The 12,532-nt window shown below is 55.6% G+C and overlaps 2 protein-coding genes across 2 annotated transcripts in view; both read left to right on the top strand.

The window, feature by feature from the left end:
- Nucleotides 1–9,478, top strand: part of NTN1 (netrin 1) — a 224,156-nt gene extending 214,678 nt beyond the window's left edge. The window contains exon 7 of the mRNA XM_017531450.2: nt 5,192–9,478. Within this exon, the coding sequence (XP_017386939.1) occupies nt 5,192–5,520 (329 nt within the window). The 3' untranslated portion in view covers nt 5,521–9,478. The remainder of the gene's footprint in view (nt 1–5,191) is intronic.
- On the top strand, nt 5,767–9,478 carry LOC108306507. The gene has a single exon (XM_017531451.2). The coding sequence runs from the start codon at nt 7,241–7,243 to the stop codon at nt 8,018–8,020; it is 780 nt and encodes a 259-aa protein (XP_017386940.1). The 5' UTR covers nt 5,767–7,240; the 3' UTR covers nt 8,021–9,478.
- Nucleotides 9,479–12,532: the final 3,054 nt, after the last annotated feature.

Raw genomic sequence — 12,532 nt, 5'->3', positions numbered from 1 at the left:
GATGCGCCTCTTCCCCGTGGCGCACCAGGGCTCACCAGGGCTCCGTTGGGCTTGCAGTCAGCCTAACCCATTCAGCCTGAAGGGTTCCAGGTCCCACATCCCAGCCCTGGTTTTGTCTGCACTGATAGCAGAGCCCTGCCCTGGGCAGAGCCTCCTGGGAAGAACACACCCGCTCACTTGCAGCAGTTGCTCAGCTCTGGGGGCAGCAAGAGCTCAGAGGAAGGGAGGATGAAGTTCAGCCGTGGAGCCTGGGATGCAGCCAGTGAGCGCTTACGGTAAGGCCAGAAGCACCAGCAGGCTGAGGCCAGGCTCCCTCCCAGGCAGGGCTGAGGGGCTTTGCTAGCATCTGCCTCATTGACTTCCTTGTCTTGGCTTCAAAGAATTGCCATTCTGGCTTAAGACGGCAACTGCTTTCTGTACACCAGCAGTCCCTAATTTTTTTTTTTTTTTTTTTTTTTTTTTTTTTTGAGACGTAGTTTCACTCTTGCTGCCCGGGTTAGAGTGCAGTGGCATGATCTTGGCTCACTGCAACCTCCACCTCCCGGGTTCAAGCAATTCTCCTGCCTCAGCCTGCCAAGTAGCTGGGATTACAGGTGCTCACCACCACGCCCGGCTAATTTTTTCTATTTTTAGTAGAGACAGGGTTTCACCATGTTGTCTAGGCTGGTCTCAAACTCCCGACATCAGGTGATCCACCTGCCTCAGCCTCCCAAAGTGCTGGGATTACAGGTGTGAGCCACCGCGCCCAGTCGGCAGTCCCTCCTTTAAGGGCTCTCAGCACACCTCCCATCTCTCTGGTCTGATCTCATAGTCTGCCTTTCTCAGGGCAATCTCATCTGTCTCCTTCTGAACACAAGGTGGGGGATCGTTAGCAGAGCCCCCCCACCCCATTCCAGTTTTGTTGAAGACAATGTTTAGGACATCAGTGCAAGGACAGCGGGAGTTCAGGCGTTCAAGCATGCTTAGGGCGAGGCTAATTAGCTTGGGGTGAGTTTCATCATGTGGGTGTGTCTTAGTCAGTTCTGGGCTGCTGCAACAAAATCCCTTAGACGGAGTGATTAATAAACAACAGAAACTGATTGCTTGTAGCTCTGGAGGCTGGGAAGTCCAAGATCAAGGCGCCAGCAGATTCAGAGCCTAGTGAGGGCTTGCTCTCTGCTTCTGAAATGCTGCCTTCTTGCTGTGTTCCCACCATGGAAAGGGCGAGGGAACTAGCTGCAGCCTCTTCCTATATGGGCTCTGATCCCATCCACAAGGTGAAATCCTCATGATTTAGTCATGTCCCAAAGATCCTGCTTCTTGATAGTCTCACACTGGATGTCAAGTTCCAACATATGAATTTGTGGGGGGACACTAACATTAAAAGCATAGGAGCCCGTCCTCAAGGCCATGGTCCTAGGATGGGCAGAGCTGCCCACAGCCTATTGTGCCAAGCCCCCTAGTTGGGTGACATCTCAGGTACATCTGGGTTGGAAGGGGCCCCAGGCTCTGTGTAGCTCAGAGATCCCCATCATTCTTTGCTTCAAACCGGAGGTTGGTCAGAGGTGACAGCAGCCCCAGCCAAGTGACGTGTGGCTGCTGATGCTCGTGCTTCCAGAGGGTGCAGGGCAGGTCTGTTTGAGGTCACTGCTGCAAGGCGCAGTTTGAATATTTTCAGCTATATGTGAATGGCAGGGGCTTGGCCCGTGCACTGCATGTGTAGCTCATACTTGGTGGGCTGTGTAATGTGTAGAGGTGTTGCCAAGGGTAGTGGAAATGTGGCCTTTTTCCAGCATAATCATGAGTCCTACCATTCCCCGCTCCTGCCCCTGCCCCTGCCCCTGCCCCCTGCGGCCAGGACCGCTCCCACTTGTGGAGTTGCTGGGATCCGCTGGAGGTGGAAGGACAAGGGCCAGTTGCTTTGTCCTGACTGACCAGTGTCCATTGCTCTGTCCCTCTGGACTCCTGACAGCAAGGTGTCCAGGGGAGGGTACCCTTCAGGGCTTTGCCCTTGGTGTTAGGCAGTTAAGCAGGTCCCCTTCACGACTCTGTGGCTGTGTCTGGAGAAGCGCAGGGGCTGCTTTGGATGCCAGGCCTGGTTTCCATAACATTCACTGAGAGGGGGAAGCTCAGAGACCAGAGAGGGTTGGGCAGGGCTCATCAGCCCTTCTCCTATGCAGGGCCACGTTCTTGCAGGACTCCAGGGAATGAGAAGATCCCCTGGGAGGCCTCTGGAGAAATCTAAGGCTAGACCTTCTCCAGCCAGCTCTTTGTCTAGCCTCTTCTCAGCAAACTTGAGACTCTGCCAGATCTGCCCTTCTGCCTGGCCCTGAGCCGAAGCCCAAGATCCCCAGGATCTTCAAGATTAATTGTATTAGCTTCTAGGGCTGCCAGAACAAAGTACCACAGACTGAGTGGCTTAAACAACAGAAATTTATTTATAGCTCTGGAGGCTGGAAGTCCAAGACCAAGGTGTCAGCAGGGTTGCTTTCTTCAGAGTCCTCTCCCGACTTGTAGATGGCCACCTTCTGGTGTTCTTACAGGGTCTTCCCTCTGCGTGTCTGTGTCCTCATCTCCTCTTATAAGGACCACGGGTCAGAGGGCCCACCCTAATGACCTCATCTTAATTATACTTACATTTTGTTAACTTTTTTTTTTTTGAGACAGAGTCTCGCTCTGTCGCCAGGCTGGAGCGCAGTGGAGTGATCTCGGCTTACTGCAACCTCTGCCTCCAGAGTTCAAGTGATTCTCCTGCCTCAGCCTCCCGAGTAGTGGGGACTGCAGGCGCCCGCCACCACACACAGCTAATTTTTGTATTTTTAGTAGAGACGGGTTTTCACCATGTTGGCCAGGATAGTCTTGATCTCCTGACCTCGTGACTGGCCCACCTCAGCCTCCCGAAGTACTAGGATTATAGGCATGAGCCACCGCGCCCGGTCGGCACATTTAGTTAAATTTTAATGGGTACTTAATTATACTTTAAAGACTCTATGTCCAAGTAAAGGCACTCTGTGAAGTACAGGGGTATAGGGTTTCAACAGAGGAATTTGTTGGGGCACAATTCAGCACACAGCACCAACAGATGCCCTGAGCCTGCGATCAAAGCTGTGCTCTCCCTGAGCCCCAGCCCAGGGTGCCTTCTGCAGCATCCTTGTTGGGCCGCTGCAGCCCATGCTGGCTGGGGACACAGCAGCTGTGCAAGGGGTCCGAGGTGTTGAGCACAACAGAGTCAGCTGTATCCCAGCTCATTTGTATTCAGCTCAGTCCTGGGGAGAGGAAAGCGGGGCTCTCAGGGATGCCGGGGGTGGCTCCCCCATCGCTTAGCTAAGGGGCACTCAGTTGCCACGGTGACCTCTGTCTGCACAGCCAAATACACTCGGCCCAGCCACTTCTCTGGGCTGGAGGGCTCCCCCCACCCAGAGTTCACACTGAGTGTTGAGTCCCTTGGTGACAAAAACATGGAAACGGTTGCCATGACAGCCATTCTTTGGAGCCCTCAGACTGGAGTGCAAAGTTCAGGATGCCCAGGAACAGCTGAAATGAAAATATGGGAAAGTCCGCTTCCCTCACCCTGTAAGGATGAGTCTGTAGGCATTCAATGCTCCCCTGGGCCTGGCTGTACCTGTCCCTCCCCATCCTCTGGGCCATGTGTGGGTTCAGGAAGGGGACAGGGAGGTGCGCTGGGAGTGAAGGATCAGAGTGGCCCCCAGAGACATTGACAGAAGCTGGCCAATGGGGAGGGCAGGCTGAGCTGGGGGTGGGTCCATTGTCTGGCGTGGTAAGTGGGGAGGCGATGACCGCTGGGCATTCCCTGGGGCTTTCCTGTGTCTTGGTTTCTTCAAGCTGCTGCTCCTTTCTCAGGAAGGCTCAAGTCTCTCCATGGCCTAGCCTGGGGAATAAAGGTGCTCTTCCCAGTGAAGGATACAGGGTGTGAGGTTGGGCTCAGTGAGGGGAAAGGATCCTGCTCTGACAGTGCAGGATTGGGGGAGGGGAGTGAGAGGATAGCTGTTTCTCTTTAACAGAGATGAGTACAGCAGAGGCCTCTCCAGGTATCCCCTGGCCTGGGGGCAATGATCGTGTGTCCACCCCCCCCAGGAGGTCCCCAAGAAGGTCCCATAAGGCTCTGGTGACCTGAGATACACCAACCAAAGGGTTCTGCAGTTAGGGTTTGAGAAACCAACACACATGTACAGGATTCTTAGGTTAAAGGCTCTGAAAAGTCCTGCAGTAAGGAACCTCTTGACTTTGTTTAACCTAGTATTTCACAAACTTACTAGAGCAAAGTTTCTCCTTTATTTTTTAAGCATCTCTTATTTTAGAAATCTCCTTTACTATCTTGCAGAAATAACATCTAGTAACATTTGTCCCCAAGTCAATGGCATCAACACCACCTGGGAACTTGTGAGAAAGGCATATTCTGGGGCCTCACCCAGATCTGTTGAATCTGAAGCTCTGGGGCAGGCCCCAGCAGTTTGTATTTTCACAAGCCCACCAGGGGATTCTGATGCATGTTCCAGCTTCGGAAGCCATGTACTAGGGAAAATACTGGTAGAGAATTGGGAGGAAGAGGAATGGTCTGGGGACCTTGGGTGGCACAGAGGAAGGGAGGCCACCTGGCAGGGATGGCTTAGGCATGGGAAGCGGGCAGTCCAAAGACCCCGGGCTCTGGAAAAGGCACTATGGCCACCCCAAAGGGTGGGTTCTCATCTTCTGCCCCTGAGCATGGAGGACCCATTATGGTTTTCTGAGACTGGTTGGAGGGCCAGGCTGTGTGTGTGGAGTGTCATGAGGCCTGGTGTCAAGTAACTCGGGCCTTTGGAGAAGTGAACTCCTGAGGAGCCTCCCACTCCTCCCCAGCACTGCTCCTGGGCAGACAGAGCTTGCCCAGAGTGCTGGGAGCATGGGCAGCACCTGTAGGCTTCTGGGACAAAGTGGGCCTTGACAAGGCCAGGAGATGGCTTGTCCCCATGGCAGTGCTGGGTGGCACGCTCAAAGCATAGGAAGTAAGGCTTCTTGGAGCAGCGGCCTTGGCCCTGGTGTTAGCAGGTGGGGGTTTAGGATCAGCTTGCCACCGCCCACTCGCTCCCCCGTGGGACATCCTCTGCAGTCACGTCCTGGTGCCGGGTCTTCTTTCCCTTCTCCCCAGGCTCAGGCAGGGTGGACCTAGCCCCAGCAGCTGTGGGCCCACCCGCCTGCCTGTGCTTCCTTGCAGCCGTCCAGATCCACATCCTGAAGGCGGACAAGGCGGGGGACTGGTGGAAGTTCACGGTGAACATCATCTCTGTGTACAAGCAGGGCACGAGCCGCATCCGCCGTGGCGACCAGAGCCTGTGGATCCGCTCGCGGGACATCGCCTGCAAGTGTCCCAAAATCAAGCCCCTCAAGAAGTACCTGCTGCTGGGCAACGCCGAGGACTCTCCGGACCAGAGCGGCATCGTGGCGGACAAGAGCAGCCTAGTGATCCAGTGGCGGGACACGTGGGCGCGGCGGCTGCGCAAGTTCCAGCAGCGCGAGAAGAAGGGCAAGTGCAAGAAGGCCTAGCGCGGAGGCAGCAGGCAGGCAGGCGGGCGAGCGCCAGGGCCGGGCCGAGCTAGAGCGGGCGCCTCGGCCGGGCCGCTGCGGACTTGGCCCGCGAGGGCTTTCCCAGGTGGGGGGAGGGAGGGGGCGGGGCCGCACGGCGCGGGGGGGGCGGGGCCCTCGGAGGCCCCACCCCCTGCCCCACCCTGCGCGCCCCAGGCGGGAGCCGCGTGCGCGCGGGGCGGGGTGCGCGGCCGGCCGGGCCCTGGAGAAATGAGGACGAGACATAGCTACCTCACGGGGCTCCTTCCAGAGCAGAGACGCGCTTCCCTGGGGCTGGGCGAGGCCGCCGTGGAGGGGCTGGGGGCAGCCTGTCCTGGGGCCCCGGGGGCGGGCGCAGAACCGCACAGCTGGGACCCCAGGCGTGGGACGTGGATGGCGCGGAGAGAAGGATGGGAGGAGAACTGTGAATTCTCAGGCCCGCGTCCTGGGCGGGGCGCCGAGCACCGACCAAACCGACACCCCACATACAGCAGACGAAATCCTCCCTTTCTCCCCGGCCCCATCCGTCTAGCATTCCCACCGACCGCCGGGCTCTCACAGCCTGGGCTACATCTGAAGGGGCCTGGCAGCATTTGGGGAGCGGACAGCCGCCTGTCTAGCCAGTCTCTGTCTCCACTGCCACCTGCTGAGTGGGTCCTCCTGGGTGGAGTCTTGGGGTGGGGTGGAGGGATTCACCTGTGGAGAGGGGAGAGGAGGCCCCTGCTGCTGCCTGCCTCTGCCCCTGCCCAGTGTGGGGCTGGTCCAGGATTCTCGCCCATCCGGAGAGCAGTGGGCTCAGGGACACCCCTGAGAAGCCCAAACCGGGTGGTCACCGCCTCATGCTGGAGCTGCCTGTTGGAGGAGGCATCGCAAAGGCAAAACCTCCCAGAGAGTTTCCTTTTGGAAACTTGGAAACAGCCCCTTTTATGACATTTTCCAGGGTAGGGGGAAGGGGCACCGGCTGGGTTTACCGCAGTGACACTATTTATGTAATGACATCAGCTCCCGCAAGGCCCCTCAGCAATGTCAACAGCTGGAAAGGGCCTGAACCAGCATGGAGTCTGCAGGTTTCGAAGGCACTTGGGCCTGGCTTGGGGCAGGGGGCTTGCTTGAGCTGGGACGGGGTTTGCTGGTTCAGCAAAGTACCAGAGTGCCTGAGCCATGGGTGGGCAGGGGTGCAGAAATGACCAGGCCATGCTGGCTTCCCCAAGAAAAGGCACAGAGGCTGCTGGGCCTCCCCCCTGCAGCTGTCTTGGTCTGGCCTGGGCCACACCTTGCCTGTGCCTTTCCAGACAGTCTCTGTGGCATCTGCCCGTGCCCTCCACTGTGCCCCAGCCCTCCTTCGAAGATCTCCTAGAGACGCTGTCCTCAAGCAGGCAGCCCCTTTTGTTCTGACTGCCTCACACAGGGTCCATTCCTGCGCCCAGGGGCCTTCTGGCTCCCCGCCTTCCTGGGCTCTCTGCACGGCCTGGGCCTCTGGCCCATGTCCTCACACCTGGCGCACTGAATTAGAGACCTGGCGTCCCTCACAGTCAGGAAATTAGTTTCACTTTCCTGGCCAGAGTTTGGCTGCTCAGAAGGGTCATACCAAGTATGACGCTTGGCCCGGAGGTAGTCTGGCTTCCCTCTGCCTTCCCCACTGCTGCCTGCATCATGGCTGCCATTTATTGAGCACCTGCTGTGTGCCAGGCACTTTACCCACATGCTCCCAGCTTGTGCTCATGACAACCCTGTGGGACAGGGACCCGCTATCACCAGCAAGGAAACTGGAGTACGCGTGCCCAAGGTCATGCCTCAAATTGGTGGCAGGACTGGGGCCCAGACTCCAGAGCCCGACTTTATGATCACAGGCCATGCTGGCCCTCCCTGCAGTCCTGCTCTGCAGCCCGCCCACTCAATCCCTGTGCAGGCTGTGAGGGTGCTCTTGGGGGAGTGGCCACTGAGCCGCTGGCCCTGGTTATTGCCTCTTGAGGACACTGGCATTTGGCCTGGAGAACAGGAGCCCGGCGGGGGGCAGGACATGGGCACAAACAATCACATCTTCAGAAGAGGCAGCAAAGTGGTGGGGACACAGGGACGGACTCGCCAGACAGCAGCTCCGGGTTCCAGGAAGGCAGGCCTTGGCTTCTCCGAAGAGGTGGTAGAGGGTGGTTCGGCTGCCTGGGGGTGGTTGGAGAGACTCCAGGAGAGACTGGCAGAGGTGCCTCATGGGCAGGGGGCAGACAGACCTGCCCTGAGAAGGGGATTTGGCTTCCCTGAATCCAGCCCAAGGCTAGAAGACAGGGCCCTTCTCCAAGCTGTCAGCGCCCCTCGGATGCCCAGTGTGGCCCGCTGGGTGCCATCAGCATCACAAGGCACTATGCCGCTGGGGCAGTTGCCCTGTTTCTGTCTATGCCAGTGTGGTTTCTTCACCCTGCCCAGAAGGGCTGTGGCAGCTCCACGACATCCCACCCTGGGTCTGGGTGTCACTGGTGTCCTGTGAGGGGCTTGCACTTGTGGTCTCTGAGGTCCCCTTAACAACAGAGCCAGCGTCACACCAAGCAACAAGGCATCTTGCAGAAAATTCAGCCACTCTCCTGCCCCTCCCTCTGGTTCAGCACCCCAAGGGCACAGGCTGCCCACCCAGTGGCCTGGCCCTTGGGGAATTCATCAGGGTGACCAGATCCGCCAGGTCACTGTTGAGATTGCATGGTCATCACGGGCTGCCTTCCCTACCCACACACCCAGCCAGAACGCAGCCCATCACTCCCGACTGCAGCCCCACCTCCACCCGGCCTCTGCAGTGAGCACCATACTTGGGAAAGCACCCCTCCTGCACTCCTGTGCCCCACTCCAGGGAGCAGAGGGAAATGGGAATTGAGGTGTTCCGGTTTGTACAGTTAGGAAGGGATGTAAAACGGAACTAGATTTTGATTTTGAAGAGTGTATTAACCAGAATCGTGCTATGTAGGTGTTTGAAGAAAAACATACCAGATTAGTCTTTGTTTTTGCAACAGATTCCCCAGTTGTCCTCTTTCTTGCCAGCTGGGTGGTTCGGTGCCCCGGATAGCTGGGTGCCTGCTTTATGGACGCGCAGTAATGCCCAAGATTTGCGGGGTGTGGGGGAGGACATAGGGCTACCCCCGGGACTCACTGCAGGCTGTGGTCTGCCCACTGCTTCCATCCATGGAAAGCAGGGCAGGAGGCAGCATCCCCAGAGGCATCTATGTGGGAGGGAGGGAGGGACACCTGGGTCACAGCCCAGGGAGGCTGGGAGCTGCTCCAAGGCCCTTAGTGACTTCCTGGAACTCTGCCTCAGTGGCGGCACACTGGAGAGGGTGCACCCCAGGTTGGAATGAGACTGAACTCAAGAAGAGACCCTAAGGGACTGGTGAATGGTTCCTGCCCCCAGGAAAGCGAAAGACGCTTACGCTGTCAACACTTAAAGGAAGCCCCCTTGAAGCCCAGAGAGCGGCCAGACTAGACTCATTGATGGGCCATTGGGCCACGCTCCATGGACAAGACATCCCTGTGGGCCACAGCCACGGCACACTGGGGGGATCAAAATGTGTACTTGTGGGGCCTCACCCCTGCCAAAAGCCAAGTCAGTCCCACTCCTGCCATTGGACGTTTCTTCCCCTTCCCTGCTCCCAAATGCACTCCCCTCCTCCCTCGGCCCCCTCCTGTGTTTTGGATTTCTGTTCACTCAGACTTGTAAATGTTTAGTTGTGACCATGACGTATTGTTTGGGTCAATGTCCCTTTCCAATGCATACTAATATATTATGGTTATTATATATGAATATATTTAATGACATGGAAAAAGTTGTGGATTTTCTTTAAGTTTCTTTCCTTTTTTGGGGGGGTGGTTAGAGTTGTAATGGACCCAGATGGAACTTGTAACGTGGGCCCCACATGATAGAACTAAATTCAGATATCATTAAATAAACTCTTGTACACTGTGCTGTCTCCCAGTGTTGATTGGTGGCCTGGGCTGCGGGTGGCGGGCGTGTCGGGAGGCAGGAGGAGGATGGAGTTTTTGGGCAATTTGAGGAATATGGTTTCAGGCTGAAGAACTCCCCGCAAGACAGAGCCCAGGTTTTTCGCAAAGCCTCAGAGACAGAGCCCTGACTCCCCCAGAAAGGCAGGAAAAGAGCAGTTTTGCTTGGAATGTCTTAGGGGCTTGCTGGCTGTGAATGCTGTTTGGAGCTAAAAGGCTATCGAATGGACGGCCTGTCTGTATTGCAGTCTGCAGGAAACCACTCAGGGGACCCATCCTTGCCATTCCCTGGAGTTCCAGTACAGAGGGGGACCCCAAGGGTCACCGGAAAGGGGGTCCCCTCCCACTTGTCCTGCCTACAGCCCCTGGGCAGAGAGCCACCTTTGACCTTCGCCATTTGATTCAGAAGCTGCAGGTAGTTTCTGCCTTTTAAGCCAAGTAGAGACTCAAGAAACTACAGCAGGGTTAGTGAAACTCTAGAGAGCTTGCAAAATATTTTTTTTTCAAGTGATTGCTAAATGCTTTGTGCGGTGCAGAGACTGGGCCAGTGCCAGCACCACGCAGCCACCAAGAGCTGAGCTCACTTGGTTTCTGAGAGGCTATATTTAAACCTCCAAATGGTTGTGATTTCTTTATTAAATAAACAATTCAGTCATTAGGAACATGTTGTGTTGCCATGCAGAGTGGGACTGATCGTCACCAGGAAGCTATAATTTCTGCACCCAGCCATTTTGAAGGCAAGCCTCAGCAACGGGCCTGGTCTAGCCCCTCAGCAACGCAGGCTCCACAGGCCCTTCCTTTGAAGGCATAGGAAGCCCCTTCCCTGCCGTGTGTAGAGCTGACTGGAGATGCCATTAGCTTCTGCTCAGGAAGAAATAGGGCCAGCTCTGCCGCCTCGGGGGGTTCTGGCTCTGGGGACAGGAGCTAGGCTCTCCAGAGCCTGGGGTCAAAGCCAGGGCAAGTGGATATGTGAGTGGTCTCTGGGTGTCCCAATCAGTCTCAGGTTTAAGTCCCTGCTGGAATGACAATGTCTGGGGGTGGTGAGTGGGCAGTGATGAGATCCAGGTCTCAGTTGGCCAGACAGGCTAAGGAGTGAGCAAGCCTTTTCTGGGGGTCTCAGGTGCTCCCCAGGGCCAGTGGGGCCTTTGGTAGGATTTAAGACCCACTGAGACACTGGGCTAAGAAGTCTGTGATGCACTTGTGGCAATTTCATTCTCTGCTTTGGTCATTTTAGGTCAAGGGTCCAGTTCTCAAGGACTTTCATGATGTGGCTTTTTTCTGTCCATTAAAAAAAAAGTCTGGCCAGGTGCAGTGGCTCAGGGAGGCCGAGGTGGGTTGATCACTAGGTCAGGAGTTCAAGACCAGCCTGGCCAAGATGGTGAAACCCCATCTCCACTAAAAATACAAAAATCAGCCAGGCATGATGGTGGGCGCTGCAGTCCCAGGTATTTGGGAGGCTGAGGCAGACAGCTGCTTGGACCCAGGAGGCGGAGGTTACAGTGAGCTGAGATCACCCCACTGCACTCCGGCCTGGACTACAGACTCCGTCCACCACAGTCAGGCCCTGTGAGGGTGGCTGCAGCCCCAGGCCTGAAGGAAACCCACCGTTGCTCAGTGACACATCGGGATGTGTACTGTCAGTAGCCCCTCTGCCTCCCAGGGCCCTGTGCTCAAGTTGGGGGGAGAGGGCATCTGCCAAACTCAATGCAGGGAATAAGCTGGGTTGCTACTAAGACTGGTCCAAGTAGTGGGAAAAGCCCATTTTAGAGACTGGAATACTGAGTCACAAGGAAGCTGGGTGATCACCACCAGGGACCCAGAAGCCAGTGCCATCCTGTCAGAAATGCCTGATGGTGGGAGGGCAGGGACCCTGCAGGTGTCAGAGCTTCACGGGGCCTCCCGGCAGTCCAAGCTGCCATTGGGGAGCTCACTCATTCATAAGGCTCTCCCCTGCGTGTTCCCCTCCACCTCCCAGAGACAGCGCCCTGGCATGGGATGCCTGCTTGTGGCACACACACCTGTAGATTTCAGATGTTGTTGAACAGACATCTCTTTCTCTGCTCTTCTTAAAACCAAATAAAGACATATAAGAAATAGGCCAAGAAAAATGGGGAATGAAAAGAATAACGGAGCCAGTAAGAAACAGAGGCTATGGACAGATTACACTGCTGCTTTATCAGACTGGAGCCTCAGCGGGGCGACGACTCATTTCTGGAAAGAGGTCAATGTCTTTTGTCATTGGCATGTAGGTGGGAAGAAGTCTGTGAAAATTGTAGGAAGCAATCAGAGGAAAGATGGGTCTGGGTAAAATAAGGGGCAAAAACCCACTTAACTTCATCAGGGCTGGGTTAGAAAATCCAACTAGCTAAGAGATGATCCTTAACTAGTCCCTGTTTAAGATGTCGGTGTCACTGTGAACCTCAAGAAGCAGGGGATAGGATTCTAAGAGGCTAAGGTGCTCTTTCCCGACTAGGAGGAAAAATGTGGCTGTTTGGCCAGCCAGCAGTTCTCTCTGACTAGGCAGGAGAGAGCCTGGCAGATTTGAAGAGGGGCTATCGGGAACCTCCATCGGCCTTGAAGAAGGGGAGTTTCAGGGATCTAGCTCACGGAGAAAGCCCAGTCCCAGCCAGGCGGAAGGCTGCAGGCAGCAGAGAAAGGATTTTCTCTATCAAAGCCACAAATGACTGGTGGAGGCCGTGTCCAGGCGGGGGCCCTGTGGGTTTTGAAAGGAGCTGATCATCTTGGGGCTCATGACAGCTAAGGTTTAGTTATAGTTACTAATAAAAATGAAGTTTAAATGGAACAAAAATACCCGCTGTACCCAGGTATCTGGATTTCTTTATATGGTATCTAGAGTTAAAAAGCTTATAATTAATAATCGCTTAAGTTAAACAGTACTTATACTGTTATTTTAATCACATTTATTTTCATTGAAAAGGCACCGGAGGTGGTGACTGTTAAGGCCCTGCCTTGCCTCTCTTCTTTTTTTTTTTTTTTTTGAGACGGAGGAGTCTTG

This window comes from Cebus imitator, unplaced genomic scaffold, assembly GCF_001604975.1.
Source record: "Cebus imitator isolate Cc_AM_T3 unplaced genomic scaffold, Cebus_imitator-1.0 Scaffold72, whole genome shotgun sequence".
Classification (NCBI taxonomy): Eukaryota; Metazoa; Chordata; class Mammalia; order Primates; family Cebidae; genus Cebus; species Cebus imitator.
This window is presented reverse-complemented; position numbering and strand designations above follow the sequence as displayed.

Excerpts from the sequence above, each read along its gene's own strand:
- LOC108306507 (XM_017531451.2), top strand. The coding sequence starts at position 7,241 with ATGCTCCCAGCTTGTGCTCATGACAACCCTGTGGGACAGGGACCCGCT.